Genomic DNA, 26654 nt, shown 5'->3' with positions numbered 1-26654 from the left:
TTCCTGAAATGCATCGTGGGAAATGTGTAAAAGTATCTGTCGATACTGAATGAAAGGATTTGGATCAGAAAGGTGGATTTTTCTTTTATCTCTAACCTGTGCAGTATCTAACAACAATGTATTTATGTATAAGAAAGAAATAATAAGCTTAAATCATAATACTTTACTCATGTGTGTCGCTTGTGTAATGAATGTCATTGTGCTCATTATTGTTTTTTTTTAGTGTGCGTTGAATCAGGTCTTGTTTCTAAATATACAGTATTTTATTGTGTGGCACAAATTAGCTGCAAATATATTAAGTGTAATTTGACTGTAATTGTTTTGCTTGTTAAATGTTCAGTTAAACTTTGTGTTATGAAATATCACATCCTCTCTGAAACCTCACAGCTAAAAAGGTTTTTCATGTCACAGCGTGTGAATAATAATAATAATAACGAGCCACTAAGTGAATTATTGTGATGAACAAACCAGACGAGACGACACAAACATTTATAAGAAAACAATGTATTTACAAAAAAAGATAAAGAATGAGAGAACAAGGAAGGAAACTTCACATCTACTACAACGGAAAAAACTACATTAAACTGCAGGTAATACACACCGATCAGGCATAACATTATGACCACCTTCCTAATATTGTGTAGGTGAGAACAGACGGGGGCCTATAGGGGGTGTTGTTAGGGGGAGGGGCCTTTGGAGGGGAGGGGCCTCTTTGGATCCTCCCACAGATACTTGATCAGTTTGGGATCTAGTGAATTTAGAGGCCTGGTCTGGTCTAGGTTTGTACAACGTGTCCAAAAAACGTTGCCAGGTCCAAACGTTTCCCAGCAGAACTCGACGTCATTCACTTCTCCTGTTCTCTGTGCTGGTCGTAATGTTGTGGCTGATCGGTGTGGCTGTGCTCTGTGTAGCCGGACTACTGCTCATTAACTGTATGAACGTCATCACAGACAGTCGACTCGGAGGCAGGAAGCTTCTATCCCGTCTCAAACTGGTTTAGTACTTTTTTTTTTTTTTTTTTTTAAGCACTCTTGGTTTCATTTTTTTTTTTTTTTTAATTGAGTAACAAATGCAAAACAAAATGTAAACAAATATTCATTCTATCTGGACGTTAGCGATCAGCATAGAAGTGAATGATGCACTGTAAAGCGACACAATGCTAGCGTGCATTTTTTTAGCAACGCGGCGTTTAACGCGTCGATGCTGCGTCTCTGTTTAGCTGCCTCTCGCTCTAGTAAACCTTTTCCATTTAGGGATGAATCCCACAATGCAGAGATGATCTCAAACACTTTCCGGTTTTATTTTAAACACATGAACAAATCTTTCTTTGGCTTTGGAAAATAAAAAAGAGTCGGAAGCTGGGACTTCATGAATGAATTTGCAGTTTCTCTTTATGCGTTTTCTGGTTTCTTTATTATTTTTGGACACATTTTGCAGCAGATCATTATTTTTTTTACACGTGTGCAGGGCTATAACTGTGAGTATATTAGCTTTAGCTTAGCATAAAGACTGGAAACATGGAGGAGAAGGTTGCATCCACAGCTAAGCTATCCAGGCTAAAGCTCCGTGATGAATAACGTTGGACTAAATGTGCACAAAAAGAAATTTAAGGAGATATTTACAGGACTCACTGGACAAACGGCTACGGAATTTTTCAAGGTTTGCATGAACTAGTAGCTGATTATTAAAATGCACATTTGAATCTAGAATATTTAAGTTTTTAAAAAAGACAGACTGTGCATGTTTAAAAAAAAAATGCTAAACTTGTCTGTGGGATTCAAACGGAACCAGAAAGAACATCTTCAGTCATGTTTGTGGCAGAGAAGCCACCGTAAACATTATCATTCATGATCGAAACCAGACGAACGTGTCGGTATCTGTGTCTGCGCCTGTTAAAAGAAAGATTTGCTCATGCTCAACAACCTTGGACTGTTTGTCTGCGGTCAGAGACTTGACCAGACTCTGATTCAGGGCAGATTCTGCATTTAAAGGAAGTTTTTTTTTTTTTAATGTTTTTGGGGGCGTGTTCCTCTGCAGCAACATTACAGCAAAAATCTAGAACATTAAAAAGTCTAAATAAAAAAAAAACAAAATACTACTAAAATCAAACGGTCAAACTTTAGAAACGTATCCGTCTTTCCAGCTTCTTACCGAGTGAGAGCTCACTCCTTCTGATCCCTTTGGCAATTCGTACTGTAAGTAAGTGTGTTTCCAAAAACCACAGTCTTTTGTTAGCGGTTTAATTTCACGGGCGTCGGGGCCTTTGACGTCGGGTTCTTTTCTCAAAGCTGCGTGAGTCTCTGACCTCCGACCCCAGCGGCATCCATCCCTGACAGCCTCCCCCTGCGGAGGGGAGGCTCCGAGTCCCCCGACCCCTTGTCCACATCGCGGCACGTCCCATTAAACCCCCCCGCCCTGGCCCCGCCCCCGCCCCCCCACATGCGCCTCAGACGCTGACGGTGACGTGGCGCGAAGACGCCGAGCGGCGTTTGATGCGCGAGCGCCGCGGCCTGGATTCGGACTGACAGCTGCACAGAGGCCCCAGCAGCAGCCAGAGGTAGAGGAGGACGCAGGCCCAGCACGACGACATCTTCACCCAGAACGTAGACCAGCTGCCGTGGGTGAAGGTGGTTTCCAGCACCGCTGACTCGTAGCTGGAGGGGGGACAAGCCACGGTTACACAGAAGGAACGCAAGAAGCAAAACGTCTGGAGACGGAACCGACCTGAACCAGTTGGTGAGGGTCATCATGACGTAGAGCGACGCCAAGAAGAAGACGAAGTGGAAGAAGAAGTAGCTGTAGGCGACGCGCTGCGTCTCGTTGTGAATCACCTTCTGGCAGCCTTTGTTGTCGTCGTCGACCTCGAACTCCTCCTCGACTGCAACGTGGAAACAACATCACACTCTTTTATGTCAGAGAACGTGTGGATCAGATGTTCTGAGGCTGTGGAGCAGAGGCTGAGGATGCTCATCAAATGTTTTCTGTTGTGAAAAGATGAATTAATTTTTTGTTTTTGTTGTATTTGTGGGTTTGTGTGAGTAGATGAGTTTGAGGAAAGTAAAGTTTTTAACATTTATATGTTTTTAATTTTGTTTTTAGCAACAGGTTCTTCAGAGTACCCCTCGATCAAAGGTTGTATGTGGAACCATACATGGTTCTTTAATTAAGGTTCCATTAAGAACTAAATAAGGTTCTATGAAAAACAGGATGACAAATAGTTCTTTGAAGAACCAAGAGGCAAAAGGTTCCTGGCAGAACGTTAAAAGGTTCTCTTATGGCATAAATACGAAGAACCACTTTTAGTTCTCTAAAGAACCGGATAATGATGGTTCTTTAAAGAAGAGGTTCCTTGCAGAACTTTAAAAGGTTCTCTTATGGCATCAATGCGAAGAACCATTTTTAGTTCTTTAAAGAACCAGATAATGATGTTTTTTTTTAAAGGATCGACTGGCAAAAGGTTCCTTGCAGAACTTTAAAAGGTTCCCTTAAAGAACTGGATAATGATGGTTCTCTAAGGAACCAGTAGGCAAAAGGTTCCTTGCAGAACTTTAAAAGGTTCCCTTAAAGAACTGGATAATAATGGTTTTTTAAGGAACCAGTAGGCAAAATGCTCCTTGCAGAACTTTAAAAGGTTCTCCTATGGCATCAATGCGAAGAACCACTTTTGGTTCTTCAAAGAACTGGATAACAATGGTTCTTTAAAGAACTATTAGGCAAAAGGTTCCTTGCAGAACTTTAAAGGGTTCCTAAAGAACTGAATAATGATAACAATGATTCTCTAAAGAACCAATTGGCAAAAGGTTCCTTGCAGTTAAAGGTTCCCCTATGGCATCAATACAAAGAACCACTTTTAGTTCTTTAAAGAACTGGATAATGATGATTCTCTAAAGAACCAATAGGCAAAAGGCTCCTTGCAGAACTCTTAAAGGTTCCCCTTTGGCATCAATGGGAAGAACCGAATTTGGTTCCAACTTGAACCTTTATTTTTAAGGGTGATGATGTCGGTTCCATCAGGTTTGATGCTTAAACTGCGGCTGAAACGTCGTTAGTTTTAACGACTAAACTCGAGCTGCTCGTGTTCTTGGTCTGGACGACACTGAACCACGTTCTCTAGAGAACCAGAGCAGGAACACATCACTCAGAGGCTCTAGAGGAAATGAAGTGGATGTGTACGTCAGTGTGAGTCTGAGCGTCTGGACGCGCTCCATCCGACAGGTGCAGCAGACGCTGCAGTAGTAAACAGACAGACTGTGTCGCCTCTGATCCACTGAGCCAAACATGATGCAACCACACGGAGGATTTCAGACACAAACAGGCTGCGTCAGGTCCAGCGTCGGCTCCCGTCGGGACGTTTCGTAATGTCAAAGGTAAAAACCGCAAATCCTGCTTAAGAGGAAAATTACACAGTCACAACGTCCAAATGTGCTCACGTCATCTCCAGCTATTATTCCAGATCGGTTCCTTCTCCGTGTTCTGAGTTATGTCTTTTTACGACGCAGCGTTTTCTGGTTACGAGTTTTAAGATGCGCCAACGTGATTCGGGTTTTAGGAGAATTCTCTGCAGAACATTTTCTTTTTTTTTCCACAGTTTGCAACAGATAGAAGCCTAATGAATGTTTTAGATGTGTGTGTGCTGTGCAAATACACCAATAAGCCATAACATTATGACCACTGACAGGAGACGTAAATAACATTTAAACCATCTTGTGTCAGGTCAGCGTTCTGCTGGGAAACTTTGTTTGTGTGAACCACAGGTTTTCAACAGGGGGTCCGCGACCCCTAGGGGGACGGCAGAGGTACTGCAGGGGTGTTGCACTCTTTGGTTGATTAGTTATTTTGTATACATATATATATATATATATATATATTTATGGCGCGTGGTGCAGTACCTTCTTCTTCCTCCGGGCAGCAGAAGCAGCAGGTGGCTTTCTGGAACTCGTAGCGGTAAACTTTGATCATCCAAAACGGCCCGAACACCTCAGCCAGGTACGACGCTTCGTTACTGGGAGAGAAATTAGATCTTTAAAACATCTGATCTGCACAGAATCCCTCCGGTAAAAACAGTATTTAGCGTTGACTCACCAAGCAAACAGGACGCAGCAGTACATGATGGCAGCTCCGATTATGGCGACGGCGTTGCCTTCGTTCTGGATGCCGTCCTGTCCCACGCTGGGGTAGCACACGGTCATGTTCATGCCCTGGTACACAACTGACACACAAAACAACAAGACAAGAAGAGACGTTTTACTACGGGAAACTGTCCGACACTGGTTTATATCGAAGAATATAAACCAAGACGGGAAACAGAAGCAGAACAGAAAAAAATAAAATAAAATAAAGTGATGGGTTAGTCACAATATTTGCTCGAGAGCTGTTCAGGTTGGATAATTATGAAATTGATTATTGGCTGAAAATAAACTTTTATTAACTCAGGAACAAACTACAGATACTAAGAAACATATAAAATGAGTCTCTCACTTGCAAAACTGTTGGAAAACATTTATATTGAGTTTCATTTCTGAGCAGAAACCTCCCTTCATGTGCTTCTGATTCACTGTAATTATATTGAATTATATTGAAAATGTTCACGTTAAATGAGCTTCTTTGTCTGAACTTGTCGGCGCAGGCAACAGCTTCTGGCACAAATTGAATTTTTGCTATTTAAAGTCTGAACCTGTGACACTTTTTAATCCGCAAATTAGCTCCACTCACTGCAAAAAAACAAACCCTTGAGTCAGAGAAATACGTCTTATATGTTGTTGTGTTGAGACAAGAACTGAACCCGTCGGCAGCTTTTTTTTCTTTTCTTAATAAAAGATGATTTGATTAAATATGAGAATATTTTGTTTTAAAGCTGTTTTTGCAGTTTGCTTCAGCAAATAAATAATGAATAAATAAATAAATAAAAAGTTGTTTTTCCTCAACATCATTCCTGCAACATTTTCATTTATTATTATTATTATTATTTATTTTTATTACTATTATTTTCGAACATGCACAAACCAAATGAGATTATCGGAAATAAAGAAATAAAACAAAATGAAAAAGATATTAGAGTCATTGTGTGACGCATAAAAATCCCATTTTTCCCAGAATTCATCTCTTTTCTCCTGTTGGAGCCGCAGCCTGAAGGTCATTTTCTCCGTAACACGGAAACACAACGGAAACACAACGTTTCTCTGGAGCCGACGTTTACTCACTGAACTCACTGTGATTTGATTTTTTGGTCAGTAACAAGTTACAGGTCAAGTGTCACTTTGTTCACTTCTTTCCTCCTTTTTTCGTTTCATTTCCGGGGAAATTCCTTCCTTTCTTGTAAAAAAGGGGCCTCGGCTGCAGCTCCTTCTCTCCTCAAACACTCGCCCTCTGGACACTCTCGGGGGGGAACACCGAGTTCTCACAAATATGCGCCGCATGCTCTCGCACATGCACATGCATGTGCCGAGCGCTGCCTCGCGAAACACTCGCAAAACACTCGCACACACACACAGTTTTCAGGTCCGGCCTCTTGTTTTTGTGTTGTGGTTGGAAAGGAACTCAGAGAAAACACCGGCTAATAACAGGACTCGCACCTTAACACACACACATCTGTACTTATACTGTCTTTGAAAGGATAAATGTCTGACTGGGACACTAAGCTGAACCCTCGGACTAATCTCAAACCTAAAAACCACAAACGTCTCTTTAAAAGTCAAACATCTACAACTAAAACGTGCAATTACAGGTCAAGAGCTGTCAGGAGAGGGAGAACACGCCGTGCTCTTTGAGCTGTGTCTTTTCCTTTTCTATCACTCTCCAGACTAATTTGTCCTCTCACAAACACGAAGATTAGTCAGTGTGTGTGTGTGTGTGTGTGTGTGTGTGTTTGTCAGTGTGTGTGTGTGTGTGTGTGTTTGTCGGGGTGAGCTCATAGAGCAGAATCAACCTTCCGGGGACAGAGCAGACAAACAAAGACCTGAGAAGACAGTGATGAGGACGGATCGCACTGCTCTCCCCCTCTGGACACGTTCCCCCGTCAGGTGGAGGAGCCGTGAATTAAAAGGAGCTGAGAGAAACCGAGGAGGGAATTAAACATTTTGAAGCGGCGCAGAGACTCAGACTGTGTGAAGCTGCGTCACTGACTGAATGACTGACTGAGCGTCTTCGTGTGCGGCTCTCGGCCGGTGGTGAAAAGGTGTTTTTGTAACACATTCAGGGCACATATTTTCTCAACAAGTCGCAACAGTGTCCTGCTCTGCTGCAGGACTCACACACACACACACACACACTCACACACACAGACACACACACACACACACACACACACACACACACACACACATTTACTGTAGATTATGTCAGCGCTGTTCAAAATGCAAAGAAAGGCTGGAAGAGGAGCAGAACTGAACCTTCAAGATGATGAACTTTTAAGATGAGAGATGGAACTAAAGGAGAACTACACTTTAAACAGTCTGTCTGGTTTATCGTGAGCTTGTTCATTATAGCGTTTAAATTAGCAGGAGAAGCTCAATGCAAAATAATAATAATAATAATAATAATTTGCTGTTGTTTTTCTTCTTTATCCGGATGCTCACTAGCTCTTCCTGGGGTCTGTGTACTACGAAGTTTTACAAAAGCATAAACATCCGAACCAAGAAGGTGAAAACATTTCCACATAGATGTAAATTAACTGATCCAACAGTGAAATTAAAAATGTTTCCATTAAAAAAGTCGGTGGTTGTGTGTGAAAATCCCAGTAGATCAGACCAGTTTCTGTTTCTGTTTCATACCAGGTTCAGAGTCACTTAAATCCTCGTTCTTCCTCGTTCTGATGCTCAGTTTAAACTTCAACTAGTCGTCTTGATCACCTCTACATGAATAAATGCACTGAATTGCAGCCATGTGATTGGCTGATTAGTTATTTGTGCTAACAAGCAATTGCGCAGGTGTACCTAATAAAGTGGCAACTGAGTGTACATTAAGAACACATTCCCCTTCATCTTCTTCTTCCATTAAGAGTCAATTAATGTTAAAGTTTTAGACATAAAAACTCGAGACGTCTGTAGAAATAGGCAATATAGAAAATATACACGCATATGCCAAAACATTAGGTACACCAATGAATTCTAATAATAATAATAATAATAATAATGAGTCCTGCACTAAACTGTAGCTCTAATGAAAAAGCGTCAGAAAGATACTGGATTAAATTGAAAGTTTCTATTATTTAGTCCACTGACTAAAAATAATAGGAACAGGTACAATTCACTAGTTCTGCAAACCTCATCCTCCAGAATAAAAACACAGCCTCTCTGTTCCTAATGAACTGGCGAGTGCAGCGAATCCAGCCTCAGTTTTTCCCCCTTCGAGCGACTCTGACGTTATCTGATCCGCCTGAATCAAAGCGGCTGACAGCTCGGTGTGTGGTGTGTGTGTGCACGAGGAAACGCGAGCATCACAACGCGCCGTGCGACGCCTCGTTCGTCCACCGACACCGGGAGGCTGCGCCATTAAGCTGTCAATGCATCCGGGAGGAATGTGAAACAAATATCCTTCAGTCTGGCCTCACCACCACCACAGGCCACCGGCCCAGCGGGCAGCATGTCAGAGCACATCTCATCCCAGATTATCTGTGACTCTATGTGTGTGAGTGCATCTATATTTGCATGTGTGATTTAGATGTAAACCCTGGATAAGACGTGGGGGCCTCTGAGCCGTGTGGAGGCGCTTTGTTTCACCTGGAGCCAACAGGTGAGTCATTAGGAGGGAAGGAAAATAAAGGTAAATTAAAGGAGGATTGCGTGAGTGGGTGCTTCAGTTTAAGGTCTTAAGTTTAACAATAACAGAGCTGGTATCTGATACGCACACAATTATGGTTTAGAAAAAAAAGGGACACAACTTAAATATTCTGATTACTGGTGAGAAGAGAAAGAGAAACTTAAGGAGACGCTTTGTTCTGATTCTTTTATTTCCTCTTCTTCTTCTTCTCTCGTTTTTTCTTCCTCTTTGTATTTTTAATATTCTTATTTCTTTCTCCTTCTTCTTCCCTTTTCCTCTTATTTATATTGTAGATGAAAGAGCTTTTATTATCTATTTTATATTTATATATAGTATATGTTTAATATATTATTCCCTTTAAAGAAGAGAGAGAAAACCAAACTAAATTTGTTTTGTGCAATGACAGTTAAAGTTCATGTCCCATGACAAGTTAATTAATGTCACAGTTTCTGAACGTATTGTTTTGTGTCCCCGCGCTGTCCCGTGTCTCTGTGAAGCTTCGGGACGATCAGTACCTTTCTCTGGCGGTCGGCTGGACAGCGCGGAGAACGTGAGGTACATGACGTAACAGCTGATGATGGAGGCCTGAAGGAGGCCGGACCGAGGCTGCTCTGCAGAGACGAGAGAGGGACAAGACACGGTCAGAATGCACAATACACAAACACACAAACACAAACACACAACCGCTACCTTAATGCAACATCTGCAAGTGCACATACAGTTTTCTGCAGATACAAGACTTTCACCTGGCAAAGCTAATGTAGAGTCTTAATCTGCAAACGTCTAGGATGAGATAAACAAGGTGGAGTTGCAGAAGAAATTGTTTTGCATTTTGGATTATTGCAGCAACAGTAAACCTCTGTAAACAGCTGCATGTTTCAGTCATAAAACCCCCGACGTGTGCAGACAAACCCGGTGACTCCAGGTAATGTCAGCTCACATCTAACTATTATAATCAGCGGCTCTTAACAGGTGGATGTCGGCTCCGCCGTACGTGACTAAGTGTTATTTCGCGGCCCGAGAATCGATGACAGAGCGACTCACTCTGCTTCACGCACGGCGTGACGGCTATGAAGGACATGAGGCCGCACAGCCCCAGGTTGATCCACAGCAGCGCCTTGTTGAAGTGGCAGGCGATGGGGTGCGTGTAGTACTTGTACATGAAGGTGAAGGCCATGGTGGCGATGGTGTAGAAGAAGAGGGTGGCGCACGTCACCGCCAGGTACCAGCGCTTGTTTTCCGCCGCCCCCGTCAACCTGAGAGAGAGAGAGAGAGAGAGGTACACTGTAAAAAAAAAAAAAATCTAAAAAAACGTTTATCTTCTGGCGCCAAAAAAATACTGTGAAATAACAGAAATTACTTTCTCATAAAAATATGGTAATTTCCCATAATTAAAAAACAGTTTATAGTTGTAATTTTCATAAGATTTGGTTTATTTTTATGTTGCTTTTAACATTTAATTTTAAAAACTGTAAATATACAGTAAAATTCTGTTATATTACAGTTTTTTTTACAGTGTAGGGTTTCAGCTACACGTGAATCCTGCACTGTTACCAACAACATGCGCAGTCATGGTTTATGGTTTAGTTAGTGATGTTGGACACCACTGATTTCCTCCTTTCTGATTCAATACTGAGTAAAATTCAGGCTGGTATCGACGATACCGATACCAAAAGTTTTTTAGCGTTTTGATCCCATTTGTCTCATTTTCTCACCAATGACAACGCTGCAAAAAACACATTGTTAGCGAGTGCAGTTTTTGCATTAGCACGTTAACATTCTGTCCATGCATAAAAAAATGAAAAAATCTTTTTTTTTAATATGATTGCATCCTACAACTGCACGTGTTTCTGCAGCACTGGGTCGGATTTAAAGTGTGTCAGTGGCACAAGCAGAAATCCAACCAGCGGCGGCTTTAATCATGTGTAACAGTAAAAACGTGAAGTTCTTCTGCTGTAGCCTCTGTAGTAAATTCCAGCTGTGCAGTAATGGAGGCACATTCAAAAAACTATGAGCAGATGATGAAAAGAAAACCTTCAGAGTCCTTATTCTGACCTGCAAACCCAGACGGGTGAGACGGTTTGAGGGTGGGAGGGTCGAGTGTAGATGAAAACCTCTCTACACTGTACTGTAAGACGATTTTCTTGTTATGTGCATTTGCTTTGGAAAAGGTCCTGAATGAATAAATCCTCTTAGCTGACGCAGCCACGACTCTGCCGTGCGGCGGAGTTCAGAGACTGACAGCTGGACGCGGTGAATAACATCTGGAGCACGTCTCTGAAAACGAAACGAGGGCGAGAAATGATGCAGGCGTTGACTCATCAACAGGGAGGGAAGGAAAGAGACGGGCGCATCATCCATGGAGGCGTCTGAACCTGATAACAATTACGTTAAATCTGGGTCCAGTTACTCCATCGAATCAATTCTCGTGTTTAACAGTCAAGTAAATATTTGTGCGTTTTGGGAAATATTTTCTACTAAGTCGAACTGATTATAATCTGGCAAAGATCTGCTGGACCAAACAAATCATTTGTGCAGCGATGGACCGCAGTGACATCATCACACACGTCATCTGGTTACCACGGTAACGGACACCAAAGTGGCTCTGGTTGGTTGGAGGTTGTATCCAATTACATGCAAGGTTCCAATTATGAACGATATTATTGTCTGGGGCAAATTATAATGATAATCTAACACATTTCTAACATTTTATAGACGATAAAGCTGTCGCTGTCGACTAGGGCAGCCTGGTCTTTAGTTGTATTTTATTATTCTTATCTTTTAACACCCTGCAGCACTGTAGCACTTTCCAGTTGTGTTTTTATGTATTGATTTTATGTGTTGTTTTATGGCTTTGTTGTAAAGCACTTTGACTGATTGATTTAAGATAAGATAAATGATTCCACTGTGGGGACTTTTGCAGCGTTACAGTAGTATATAGTATAAATATAGTATAAATATAACTCTCCAAAGAGGAAAAAAACTTCTATAAAACTTCCATTCTCTCATCAAACTGTAACTTAATGAATAAAAGGAGAAAAAAGAAGGAAGGTAAGAAAAACCGCAGGATGATGACGACAGCTCTGTATTAAAGCCACTAACTGAGAAACGCAAATGACGCATAAACACGGTTCTGACTGAAAAAGCTGCTTCTCATGTTTAAACATCTGCCGGCCTGTTCAGGACAGATGCTGCTGAAGTCGGTCTGAACGGTTTAAAGTGGATGGTTCTGCTGGAGACGAGATGAATCAGAGGGAGACTCGGCTGCAGTCGGTGACTTCTCTCTCTATAAATAAATACTTTATATATTTATATTTAAACGTATACAGCAGGTGCGTTTAATAATGCGTGTAAATGCATATACACAGTATGAGGTCTGGGAGAACCATTCACGTTCCTCAGAAAGTTTTACAGGATTCACACCGGTGAATATTTTGCTGATGTTTTATGATCTTAAAGGTTGTGGTCGATCCTGAGTCGCCTTCACACCCTCGAGCGGCATTAAAGGAAAGACGACTTCTTTGAGAAACACTCGATTCGTAGCCGTACGTCTCTAACATGCTGCAGAAACAGGTTGTTTTAACTGTCTCCTCAGACATTACGCCCATTTTCCTTGTTATTAAAAGTTTCCAAACTGTCACTAGGGGAAAAAAAAAACCCCAGAAGATTGCAAGAATAAGTACACGAATGTAAAACTTTGTGGAGCAAATTATTCACCGCATCAGTGTCGAGATGCTGACGTATAAACAGTAAAAGCCTGTTGTTCTGTTCTACAACCAGATGTTGAGCTGTTCCTCTGCAGGCGTTTGCTCCCTTTCAGTCACGAGAGCGCTGGCGAGCTCCGAAGCGGATGTTATGTTCCGGTTTATTTCAGTTTAAGTGTTGGCTGTGGCTGTGGTGGAGGTCATGACTCAGGCTTAATGGTGACACTCATTCCTTTATGGCGCTGGGGCGTATACGATGTTAAACTGATTCATACTATTTATGTATTTATTTATTTATTGGAACTCACCAGTTCTTGTTCCACGTGTGAGCGAAAGCCGTGATGAGGATGAGCTGGATGAGGATGAAGGCGAATCCTCCCACCACGCCGACATAATGCCAGGCTGAGAGAGGAGAGAGGGAGAGAGAGACGCTGGGGATCATAAATCATGTTCAGGTATCGGCCTTGTATCAGCGTCACTTTTATCGCTGCCAAACAAAGTGAAACCAAACCGCAGAGATTTATGGGCCAATAATGAATCGGCTGCAGGAGGAGAGAGACCAGGAGCGGAGCTCTGCTGCCCTCTACAAGGATTCAGGAGGAACTGCGCCTCATTTCCAGGTGAATGATTATTATTATATTATATATATATATATTATTGTCTCACCGTGTAAGAAGGACTCTGTGGGGATGAAGAAGGCAGCGGTGCACATCGCCAGCAGAGTGATGAACTTCAGGAACCAGAACCTGCGTGAGAAACGAAAGTCAGACGTGATGTTCAGTGTGAGCTAATAGGTTAGACTATGTTTTGTTTGTTTACCTTCCTAGTTTTGTCTCTAGTTTTCATGTGAGTTGTTCTTTAAGTGAACAAACCTGCACGTGCAAACACTTCTGCTCGATTTAAGACATTTAAACCAATTTTTTGAGTCTATTTTATTGTTTTGTTGATCAGATAAGTTAATCTTATTCGTGTCAATGATTTTACTGCACCTAATCATGTATCCGTCCTACACATTTGGTGCATATTTACATCTATTTTATTTATTGAAGACTTGCACATACGCACAGTTTATCTTATTCTGTTTATTTATTTATTTTTTTAACTTTCTTCACCTGTTTTTCATTTTACTTGTCGTTCTCAAGGGTGTATTTTATTCACGACTGAGCTTCTGTGACCAAGTCATTTCCCTTGTGGATTAATAAAGTCTCAGTTTTTGCTGAGTTTAATTAAGATTAATTTAAGATTTAAGATTTATTGATCCCCGTAGGGAGTTCATTTTATCCAACAGACATGAGACAAGAAAAGAACATATGTGAACAAGACATAGACATAAGAGTAAAATAAAATAAAATAAAATGAGAATGAGGTAGAAGTAAAAATTAGAAAAAATGTACAGTCTAATTTACATGAAATAAACAGTGTCTCAGGGTTTGGATCTTCAGTCATTTTATTTTACTGTATTTTATTTTTGTTCAGAAATAACTAGTTGATTTCAATGGATTTCTGGAAAACATTTTACATGTTGCTGCAAGAAGCTGATTTGTTGTCGGTGCAGTTTTCTGAGTTTGAATCTTTAATCAAACCAAAACATTTAAATGAGTTTCAGTCTGAACCTCTGCTCTGTTTGTCCTTTACGAGGGATCCAGGGATCCAGCGGCACTGGGTCACTCGCTGACCCCGTCCAGACCGTTATAAGACCTTGGACCTCTGCAGCCGTTCACCGCTGCACCATTAAGACTCCGGTGAGTAGATTTGTGGTGGAGAGGAGCAGCGGTCCACACTGTGTCAAATCCTAATCCCGGCCACGTCACAGCTCTAATCGACTGTGCTGCGATGGAAAGTGTGAGCTTTAAATAGAGCGGCAGGTGAGCTGAGGGGAAAACACTTTCCCCGCCCAGACTGCAGAGAAGTATCGGAAAACCTTTGTGTACGGGATCAGGTCTGCTCTAAATATACACAGAGACCAGGTCCAGACGAATGGGACCGACCCGTTGTGGATGAGCGCCCTGAAGTCCTGGCTGGACTTCACGTCTATGAGGAAGATCGCCATCATCAGGTAGAAGCAGGACGTGCCGAAGCAGACTCTGTAGACGGCCGAGTAGCCCACCAGCATCTCGCAGTGGCCCCCGCCGTGCGCCTGGTCGCACACCATGTTGAAGAAAGGCACCTGAAACAACACACATTTACCTCAGGACGGGAACAGGTTCTAAAGTTCTTATGTTTATGTTGAAACGGCATCAGGCAGGTGATAATGCAACTGCATCATCAGTTTGGAGTTTGTGGTGAACTACAAGTGTTTCTGTGATTAAGCCTAGTGCACTGACTAACATGGGGGTGGTCAAAATATGACGATGCATTTCTCTCTTTTTTTTTTTTGTTCCTGAGTAATATAGAAGTGACACAATACTTTTTTTTTTACCAGCATGATTGATTCAGTGCATCTCAAATCTTCCTCATCTTCATTTTCCTCTTCTGCTTCGTCATCTTTATCTTGATCCTCATCCTCATATTCACCTTTTTCCATCTTCTTTTTATCCTCTTCTTCGTCTTCTCCTTCACCTTATTTTTCTTTCTCTTGTTTTTTCTTCTCCTTCATCTTATTTTTTCATCTTCTCCTTTTTTTTGTCGTCTTCTCATGAAAATTATTCTTGACTCTGGATAATTCATGTTAAGTCGACCACTCATTACAACCAATGAATGAATGAATGAATGAATGAATTAGTAATTTTAGGTTCAGATTTAATATACTACATTATCAAAATTTAGGGTAAAACCATTTCGCTCTCCGGGAACTCACTACTAAACTAAAATAAACTTGCATAAGAACACAGTGGAAAATAATGGTTGTTAAACGGTTCAGCACCAGCTGAATAACCTCTTTATTTACATACTTTATGCAGGTAATTTTAATTTATGCTGTATTTTCTGACGAAGTCAAACCTTAAGTTATTTCTTAAGTTACGTTCTAGAGAGCTGTCAGATAAGTTTGTGCATGTAACTATTTCAGTTCCAACAATAAATTTTTAATGCTACAGTATTTTATGTCTAACGTTACTTCTCAGTAAAGCTCTTAGCATCTTTTATTATTTTATTATTTAACTGAAATGAACTAAAACTAAGTTAAACTAACTGAAACTGAGGTTAATCCACTTTTCTAAATCCATACTAGTTCTTATTGATCATTGTTGAGTCCTTAATTTGATCCGATAATCCACATTTTTCCTGGTTTCTCCGTATTTACTGAAACGTTCCACCATGTTTTGCCGCTCAGAGGGGGCGTGGTCCTGGGGCTGTGACGTCACTGCACACTCTCCTCTTCATAGAAGGAACCTCTACTTTAATGCTCTCAGTTCTGGTTGATTGGTGAATGTAATAAATCAGTTTTTGTTTATTTTTGTGCTGCCAGAGCCCAGACAGAGACTTCACATCATCATGTTCTGATAACGATCTAAAATACTTTGATTTAAGCTGTTTCCAAAGAGTAGAGCCAAGAAAAAAAATGGAAAAAGGATTTATATTTTAGGGATATTTTCTAAATAATCCTGTTTTAAAGAGTAAACTGTTCAACCTATGATGCTGTCCTGCTGTTTTTTATTTTTTAATATTATTTCATTTTTATGTCTAAGATGTTTTCATTAGTTTTATACTTTTATGGTCATTTTAATATTTTTTATTGTAGTTTTATTGTTTGATCATTTCATTTTTTTTTATTTTATTCTGCTCTTATTACTTTTTATTATTTTAACCGTGGACTCTTATGTCATGTAATCTCATCTCATTTTAAACCTGCTCATCCAAGATCGGTTCGAGACCTTTCATCATTTCTTTTCTTTCATCAGCTTGTTTTTCTTTTCTTTTGTATCCTTGTTTGCATCATTGTCTCGGTTGTTTTTTTTTTTGTTGTTTTTGTGTTTTTTGTTTGTTGTTGTTTTTTACCATCCTGTGTGTTTGTCAGTCAAACTAAAAGCACCTTGACAGATGAATGTGAAAACTACACCGATCAACCACATCATTAAAACCCCTGAGAGGAGAAGTGAATGACGGTGGCCATCGAGTGACAGTACAAACTCTACTTTAACTCCTTTTATTTGTTGTTGTTTTTTGGTCTACTTTCAAATGTCTCCATAAACGTCACCTGGTCCAAAACCCTGCAGCCCTTCATGGAACCACGTGACCCCAGTTCTTTAGCAGCTCCACTGGCTTGAACACAAGATCCTTCAAGATCCTTCATATGTGTCTGAACTTTTCCAACTATACGAAACCTCCTAAATATATCGTATTTATGTATTTATAGATTCTAGAAGTGTTCTTGTCTGCGTTCTTGTTCTTGCACTGGAGGAGAGATGTTCTCTCTCCAATTTCGTTGTATGCTGAGTTAAACAATGACAATAAAGTCCATTCTATTCTATTCTTATTGCACCATCTGCTCCACCATCAGACTATCCTTTCAAAACATAGACTCTCTGACACGCTTCAAATCCAGACTCAGAACTCATCTTTTTTTAAAAAATAGCTTACTCCATTTAACCTGCGTCACAAGGCAGAACTATACAATATGAGGTCATAATGTTATGGCTGATCGGTGCATATTTCAGAAGATTCCTTTAAACTCTTTAAAGGGCATCGAAATACTTGGAAATTCAAAAAAATATATATATTATTGCATTATTGTGATATTATATATTATTATTATTATTATTAGTAGTAGTAGTATATAATTATAATATTAATATATTATTATAATTATTATTGCATTTTTATTGTTATTGTAGGACATCAGAAGACTTTTTTTCGTGGAAAAAAATCCAGATTAATGAATTTAATTGGTAAATTAATTGGTAAACAGATATAAACCTGTATTAGAGCATTAGACCATTCAGACTTTTCTTCATGGTTCCTAATAAATCAGTTGTGCTCAGTGTCCCTGCAGAGCTGGACCTCGTAGACCACATCAGACCATCTAAAGCAATTCAAAACATTGCGCCTAAGTTACCAAATACGGTTCCCTGCCCCACGAAGGCCCCACTCACGTTTTCCCTGACGAGCTCGGAGACGGTGCGGGACAGCATGAGGCAGGAGACGGCGCAGCTCATGATGTGGAAGAGGGTGTACATGACCCGGGTGCTGGTGGAGGATTTGACCGGGGGGCAGAAGGCACAGCAGAGGGAGCAGGGGGCCGGTCCACAGCAGCAGCATATCTGAGGAGAGGAAGACAACAAGACACGAACATGAGCCACACTCATACACATCGACATAGAAATACACTAAAATACGTCTACTTCACTTTCCCAACCTTTAATACTTTAAAATTGAATGATGTTGTTGAGCTAAGAACCACTTTTATGATGTTTAAGGCACAAAACTACCAACTTCTCTGCTTCATTCAGAAAATATTCTCACCCAGAGCAGCACATTTCTTCTTATATCCTGTATTGTTACTTCACACAGAGGTGGTCTGTCTGATATACACCGATCAGGCATAACATTATGACCACCTTCCTAATATTGTGTAGGTCTCTCTTGTGCCTTTGGGGGGAACTTCGGTTCAGTTTATCAACTCCTCCACCTTTGCACATTTTCCTTAAACAAACTTGCACAAATCCACGCTGCTCTGTTTCCATTTTTATTGATATTTCCACTTTATTCATCTTTAATTTTATTTATCTTTATTCTTATCTATAGTATTTATTCATCTATACTGTTTTACTTAGTACATATATATTATAGTTACTATGGGTAATAATAAGTGCATCATTTCCTTCCATCTCATGTTTCTGTGTTGATGCAAATGACAAATAAATATCCTTGAATCCTTGAATCCTCCAAATTGAATCACCTCGTTTACCCCCTGATTCTGTTTCAACCAAATATTAAACCAGTGATGGATTTAGGATTTAGAGCAGGACTGTTACATTAGAACGGTGCCCTTTTCTTATCTATCTATCTATCTATCTATCTATCTATCTATCTATCTATCTATCTATCTATCTATCTATCTATCTATCTATCTATCTATCTATCTATCTATCTATCTATCTTACAAAATTCTTCTATCTTCTGTACTTAATATTTTGGTAAATGAGCCCTTTCTCTGACCTTTCAAGGAAACAACGTTAAATAAAACTTCCTGGCTTCAGAAACACGGTGGAATGTGGAAAGGCTTGAAAATTATCTTGAACAAACTACTTCACTGTCTACATTTTAAAATCTTACCAGTTATATTATATTAGCATTTTTTTAAATTCCCTATATACAGAATGTCCTTATATTTCTATTTTACTCTATATATTTTCTAGAGTCCTGTTATTTTTTGTATATTTTATATATTCTTTCAAGTTTTATTATTGTTTTTATTCTTGTCTAATTCTAATTCTAATGATGTCTTATGTCTTAAAAGTAAAGCAGAGCAGAGGGACATGTGGAAGTCCATTTGGCTGCGGTGCAGTTGGTTTCAGATTAAACTGATGAGTCCAGCAGCATCTGGCTGGTTGTGAATGGGATAAATCAGGGCTGTGGATGATCCCGTACTAAATCTAAGGAGGAAAAAACTCGCGTGCACATCTGTCGGACGCTCGCAGTCCGAAGGTCTGTCTGGTTTTATCGGGGCCACGAGAGGATGAGTGGGTGAAAGACTCTCTGCTTTACTCTGGTGACTTTCATGGTCGGGGACTTCAGGTACAGGTACAGGATGGTTTCTGAGCACGTCCGCAGGCGAACGTCACAGCAGACATGAATCCAGTACATGTTATTCCTCGTCACGTGCAAATTATAATCTGATGGATAATACAGAGGAGATAATCCAGCGTCTTCTCTGTGAAGGGAAGACTGAACGAAAATAGATCTTTAATCGTGCACAGTCACTGCTGCTGTGGACTACGATTAAAGGGACAGTTTGCTGCAACACGTCCGTGTCTTTAATGAGAGCTGTTCACTTAATCCACAGTTTCTCCACTGACTGCTCATGTGGCTGCAGCTGCAGGGAATCAGATTATTCAGCAACTCTTTGTTGATAGTTTCTTTTCATCTTTATCTTTCTTTTGAGAGCTAATCTCCTATGCATACGTTAGCTTTGGTTGGTGTCTGCATTCTGACTGCATCCAAATGAGGGGAAACAGTTTTTGAAAGTTTCCATCTTGACTGGAGACAATAACCTGAAGTCAAGGCTGAGAGGTCACGGCCAACATCGGTCACCGTGCAGGACTTTGGAAACGGTTTAGAAAGAATTAGTCGATGAAATGTCCACAGAGAGAGGTCACGTTCTGAATACTGAAAAGTAAACTAGGTCACGGTTTAATCCAAGAAGCTTCTTCAGTATTAAAAAAAAAAAATGGTGGGGAGGAGCAACTGTCCACCTGAAAATCTCCAAAACAGTCATCAAAGAATGGACATGGACCTTCTGAGGGTGTCCTGTGGCATCTGGCTACATAATGTTGTTAGTGTGGGGGGGTGTTTGAGGGGAGGGTCCTCTGTGGATCATCCCACAAATCCTTGATCTCTTTGAGATCTAGTGAATTTGGAGGCCAGGTCAACACCTTGTGCTGTTCTTCATGTTTTTTTTAAGTTGTTCCTAAACCGTTTTGGTGTGTGCCTGCCTCCTGTCGTCATGGAGTCTCATTGCTATGGGGTGGGGGGGTGTCTGGTCTGGTCTGGTCTAGGTGGGTGCTACATGTCTAAGTAACATCCACACTAATGAAGACCAGGTCCAAAAGTTTCCCAGCAGAACACTGAATTGTCACCAGATGGTCGATGTTTCTCCTGTCAGTGGTCATAATGTTGTGGCTGATTGCTGTGCAACATTCCGTTACTTTACAACACAGTCCGAACAGGATGAAAACAGATTCCTCCAATCACAGGTGAGCATCTGCTCGTTAAGAGACGTTCATCGTGTGAAAGCTTCAGGTGAGAAAACACTCACAGATGCTCATATTTAAAGCATAAATTAGCATTAGCTCTGCTGAGCCGTCTTGCAGACAGCGAGACGTCCGTCCGTGGCCTAGTTTAAAGTTTATGTTGCAGGATTAATAGTCACTGAATTAAGTTGTTGCAGGGAGCGAGAGAGAGATTTAATCTGGCATCAACACTGAACAACTGCTCGTATTTAAAAACAACTGAATAGTAAAGTGCGTCATGCGGCAGATCCAGGTCAAACTGCAGCTTGTTGTTGTTACAGCCTGAACCTGAAGTATTTTGTTAAGTTAAATGCACGACACAGTCCAACCAATCAGAGAGAGTCGGGTTAATGTTCCACACACATAATCTAGGACGCACTCCAGCTATTTGCTTGTAGATGCTTATCAGAGCTCCTGCATCTTCCAGGTATTCAAGAGGCTAATCTGAGCGCTAATCCTGCATGATACACATCCTTAATGCACGACTGATCCAAATTTATCTTTGTTATGCACCGTGAAAAGGTCTCCGCATTTCAGTTGACTTTAGCTTCAAACCTTTAAATTAATTTCTATTTAGTCCAGTATTCAGGACTAAACCTATAGAATCTAATGTCTGTTCTAATCTGAACAAAGAAACCAAAGAATCCAAATGAAAATCTACATTTAAAAGAGCAATTAAAGCCGGTTTGTTAAGGAAATATAATGAAATATGTTTGATTGTCCTGCCCATTGTGTCGTCATGAAAAAAACTTTTTGTTGTTGTTTTTGTTTTGTTTGTATGATGGAGTTTGTTCTTGGGAACTAAAATGGAAACATGACAGTCAGCGTTGGCCGATTCCTATTTTAGTTCATTTTATTTTATTGTTATCATTATTTTGCTACTTATTGTGTTGCTGTTGTTGTTTAATTTAAGTTCCTTGTAAATTTCTTGGGGTAAAAGGTCAGATTATATCAGATTATTCTTCTTTCTGCTTCCTTTCATTCAGATTTGGGAACGTTTGTGTTTATATCGTTTCATAAAACTAAATTTTTTATGTGAGATACTCACACAAGCTGCACTTAAATATCTTTATAAAGTAGATCAAAGTTCACAAGGAAGAGATTTTTATAAACTATATATTAAGACAGAAATGTTGTGACCAACTCACATGCAATAATACACAGAAATTAGTTTATATGGGAGGTAATTATGGATGTTCAATTCATATAAATTTATGTTGTTGTTTTGTTTTTTAATGCAACTTTCATCTTAATTAAAATGTATCATTTCATTACTTTATCTGCATATATTTCTATTTTGTGTTTTGTGGTTCTCATCACTGGTTATCTTTCCCCTCTCATTAAATATTAAATTAATTAACTCGCAAAAATTAAACAAAAAAAAAAGGTTTTACAGTCTTAAAATTAAACCTGATTAACTGATCAAAAACAAGCATTAATTAATACACAAAACATTTCTGCATCTATGAACTTCTGCAGAACAACGGCCCCTGTGGTCACTGGTGGTAATTACAGGATGGTGACACACACGGGAGTTCACCGCATTTCCCACAATTCTCTGGTCTCTGACTTGACTGGGATTGACAGGACCAGAGACAGGGACCAACAAGGTCGTCTCCTGGTCAGGTTCGATGTGTCTATTATATTTGTTTTGTCTCCTACAGCACAAATAAAACTGCATCCTTTCAATCCGTCCATTTTTAAAGAACAAGCCTTTCACAGATGTTCTCGTCCTGCCGCCATAAGAACTTTCTAAAGTCTAAAAAGCTGAAGAGTCACCTAAAAATTAACCGTAAACTTGAGTCAACACCACTCTGACACAATGAATGAATGGAATATGTTGCAAACTTCATATATTAGTAGTTGTGTAGTCAACACTTGTCTATGTGTCCTAGAACGTCACTTCATTTCAGAAAGACACACCTTCTACTTTTAACACCACTACAATCACACAACAGGTATTTTATTTCATGCAATTAATCTATAAGGATCCCAGAGAGTTATCCTGTCTATAAACTTCCTCACTATTACCTGAAAAAGCTGCTCACACATCAACAATAATCCAGGGATAGAAGAATATAAATTATAGTTCTGACACGACCTGAGACCAAGAACTGAAAAAAGCTTTTGAGACGAGACATGAAACATCTCAGAGAAACTCAAGAGAACTCATTTCCTTAAATCACCTGTTAAGTTCACCATCACCAGGACGACTGAGAATCTTCAGACTCACTTTTCCTTTTAAAAGTGCTTTTAAAAGTTTCACTTTTTAATTTGTCACGTTGCCTCTTTACTTCACTGAAGTCGCCTTCATGTTCATGTATCAGTTTACTTTTACATAATTAATCAGTTCTTCCATTTCAGAAAGACACACCGTACTTTACTTTACTTTCATTTTTCATATATATATTATTTAAAATGACAGTGCACATTAATCAACTTAATATTAAATGTGCCAGTGTTAGTTGTTTTAAGAACCATTATTATATCTATTAAAAAAAATAAATCAAAGTTCCACCTGCTGCCTTATTCTTTTTTTAGATGAAAAGCAACACAACGGTGTTAAAGTTTTGAGCTCTGAAAGTCGTTTTGTCTAAAATATTCTTCAATATGACCTGATAGTCAGAAGATCTTTTATATAAAGACCTTCACCTAAGAATCTACAGACACAATTTAACACTTGTATTTTACATGTTTTATATGACACGTTGAATGTGAAGCACTTTGGTGCAAATGCTCGTTGCTGTTAAGGTGCTACATAAATGAAATAAACTTTTAACTGAGTATTTTTATTTTTTTAATTTGTCCTGTTGCTATTTGACTTCACTGAAGTAACATAAAATTCAGATGTATCATTTTTTATCACACAATCACATATTATTCTGTTTTCTCCACTACAGTTACACAACTACTTATTTTTTTTTTATGTACGAAACATGAGCTTCTAAATGATTTCAGGGATCTCTGGTAGGAAGTCGTCTTGTCTGAACTTGCTTCACTATGACCTGATACGACATTAGAAATATATATCCTTATATAACACGAAGATTATTTTCTGTGCAACAAAATAATGTTTTTCCCTAAACTCCAACAAGTGAGAGCAGCTCTTATACAGACGAGCACCTGGACGACAGAGGATCAGCAGACACACGTTTTCTCTCAATATGGAACTGAGTATTTTTACTTTTTAATTTATCTTCACTGAAATATCATCTCCAAGTATTAGACTTAAACTTAAACATAACTGAACTGTTCTTTTATTGCAGAAACACATATTAATCTGTTTACTCCACTACAGTTACACAACTAGTGTGTTATTTTTACAAAACACAAACTAAAGACTTGATCTCTGAGAGTCGTCTCATCTAAAATATGCTTCAATATGAGCTGATAGTCAGAAGATCTTTTATATAAAGACCATGACCAGGAGGACTGACCACCTACAGACACACTTTAGTATTTTTAACCTAAAATTCTTCTTCTCTCAGCACCAGACACACGTCATGTCTAAGTATTATTCTGTTTACTTAACTACTAGTTTTTATGTAGAAAACATGAACTTCTAAACCGTTTAAGGGATCTCTGAAAGTTGTCTAGTCTGAACATGTGTCACTATGACCTGTCAGAGCTTTACACAAATAATTACTCAACCGTATAATACATAATTATATAACACAGATTATTTTCTGTGCAACAACAACATCACGTTTTCCTCTGGACTCCAACAAATCAGAGCAGCTCTTATAAAAACCGCCACCTTTTAATAAATCTACATGTCACTGAGTATTTTTACTTTTTAGTTGCCACGTCACTCGACACTGAAGCAGCCCACAGTTCATCTCCTTGCACCACTGGACGCAGATCATCTCTAAGTTTCCCTAAACAATACGTGGAATGATTTTTAAAACACTCTCATCGTGTCCTGTCAGAACTAAAGTGACAGCAGAGAGTCCAGCTGCCATCGCTTCTCCTCAGCTCTCACCTGATAGGCCACCATGTTGAGGAAGTAGTTGTAGACGCCGCTGCGGTTCATCCCCTGAGTGGCCGACATCGTGCCCCTGAACTGCTTTTCATCGGCCACCACCACCCTACATTTGGCCATGGGCTTCCCAGCGGAGACGGCTCTTTCTTTCCTCAAAGCGCAGGCAGGGACGGCATCCTCAGAGAGGCCGGGCTCCGACCTCTAACGGGCCTGTTTTGAAAACCAGAGCAAAAAAGTAAAACCACAAAGTCCGGCTAGGTCGTCCTGACGTGCTCCTGGTGCAGGATTAGGAGTGAATCTGGTCCGACTGGGCTCCCCTGCAGCCGTCAGCATGAGAGCCGGGTTCAGTCCAGCCTCGGAGGGGGGGGACAAGTTGTTTTTTTGCCCATACCCTGCGCACTTTGGCTCAGCGGCTGTGTTGGGTGCTGCCAGAAAAGAGGGAGATGTGGTGGCGAATGCCCGGCTCCTTCCCACATCCACCCCCCCACCCACCCCCGCCTCGTCCTACCCGGTCAGATTAGTCAGAGAGTTTGTGAAGGGAGGAGGAGGAGGAGGAGGAGGCCGACAGGGACCATGTGTTACTCCCATCTGTCCCTCCCCGTCCCTTCCCCCAAGAGCTGCACAGGCCGCACAGTTCAATGGGACTGGACAATACTCGTGTTTAATCCAGATTTAGAAAAGTAAAGATTCACCCCATGTGATTTCTGGATGCTGAGGCCTGATGTGAAAGTTTAGCATTTTCAACTTTTGGCTCGTTGTTCTCGTGCAACTCCTGCAGGTTTATTAGATTAGATTAGATTTTGAACTTTTCTGAAAGAAAATGACTTGAAATCTTAAAGGAACTCACAAACGTTCCAATAAATTTAATGCAAACTTTCCTGCTGCTCTGGAGTTTTAATTTGCACGTCATTTCCCACAGCCTGAATGTGCCTTTTACACTTAAAACTGCTTTGGTAAAAAAGAAGAAGTTGATGCAGCTGCAGACATATTTGCTAATAATTCATTGAATGTTTTTGTACGGGAGGTTGATAGTCGTGTAAAGGCCGTTAAATTCGTGCACCTAGAGAAGAGTCTTGCAGAAACATGCAGCAGTGAAATGAGATGAGCGTCTCTGGTGTAAAAGCGCTGAGTGCATGAGGAGAGAGTCAGATTAGATTTGGGTTAGCGTGCAGGGCGGAGCGCCAGGATAATCCTGTCATGGTTCAGCCCTGCTCCTCCTCCTCCTCCTCCTCCTCCTCCTCCTCCTCCTCTCGGTCGGGTTGACCTTCAGACACACAGAGACACAGAGTCAGATTTGACCCAGTGCTGCATCGCGCACATTATCCTACATTTAACTGTCATTAATGCTGCCTCCAGACGCTCTGGGCTCTGGGTGTTATGCAGGTTACAGGGTTTAAGTCCAATCAACACCAACACGATAGGATAATAATAAACACAACTTTATACCTCGATTACACAAGCACAGGGAAACCGCCCCCCTCACCCCCCGCTAACTGTCCCACCAAAAACAAAGACAAGTAGAAACTAAAATGACTCTATGAATGAGGAGATCATCGATAAACACTGAAATGATGCACATGGAAATAAAGTGCAGGAGCTGATTATGAGAAACAACGATGTAATAAACTTAATAATAATACTGCACAACTTAATACACAGAATAAATTATTATGATAAAACTGAATGTGTGCAATAACTAAGGTCACAATTCTCAAAAAATAATATCCTGCTTATCAAACTGCAGCAGATATTATCAGTTGATAAAAACCTACTGTAGAACTTCCTTTAGTTTATGGGTCTTCAACATAGGGTCTGTGACCCCTAGGGGTCTGCGGAGGTACTGCAGGGGGGTCGCACAAGCTTTGGTTGGTTAGACATTTTTATATATATATATATATTTATTTTTATTTTTCAATTTCCACCCACAAATTTAAATTTCTTTAAATACACCTTAAAAACGAATCAAACATATTTTAATAATAATAATGTATATTTAACAACAGCACTAGGTCTAGTTTAATATAAAACACATATAATAGGTAGAGGGTCCCTACTTCATGTCTTTGGGGTCCATGGCCTCAAAAACAACGTTAATATGCCTAATGTAATTACATTATTGGGACTAAAATCATCCTTTTATGAATGACATGAGGTGTTTGTGTTCTTTGGAGAACTGGAATTAACTGCAGTGGAACAAGTCTGTTGTGCATCTGAAGTTTTGCAGGAAAAAACAGAGCGTATCCATCTGCGACGTTATATTTAACCGCTTTATCTGGCCGAGTCGTTTATAGCCTGGTAACTCTTCACCTGCATGTTGGAAAA

The 26654-nt window shown here is 40.1% G+C and overlaps 1 protein-coding gene across 1 annotated transcript; it reads right to left on the bottom strand.

Annotated features, from left to right (window-relative positions):
* Positions 1-488: 488 nt before the first annotated feature.
* On the bottom strand, positions 489-24802 carry serinc4 (serine incorporator 4). The gene is made up of 11 exons (XM_047580586.1): positions 24333-24802; positions 17492-17659; positions 14450-14628; positions 13128-13207; positions 12770-12863; positions 9802-10013; positions 9273-9368; positions 5083-5209; positions 4890-5002; positions 2725-2878; positions 489-2654 (listed from the first exon to the last, which is right to left on the bottom strand). Exons 1-11 carry the CDS (start codon positions 24450-24452, stop codon positions 2447-2449), a joined length of 1551 nt encoding a protein of 516 aa, XP_047436542.1. The 5' UTR covers positions 24453-24802; the 3' UTR covers positions 489-2446.
* Positions 24803-26654: the final 1852 nt, after the last annotated feature.

The sequence above is a fragment of the Mugil cephalus genome, chromosome 3 (assembly GCF_022458985.1).
Source record: "Mugil cephalus isolate CIBA_MC_2020 chromosome 3, CIBA_Mcephalus_1.1, whole genome shotgun sequence".
Taxonomy (NCBI): domain Eukaryota; kingdom Metazoa; phylum Chordata; class Actinopteri; order Mugiliformes; family Mugilidae; genus Mugil; species Mugil cephalus.
Note: the sequence above shows the minus strand (reverse complement) of the source record. Positions and strands in the feature narration are given on the sequence as shown.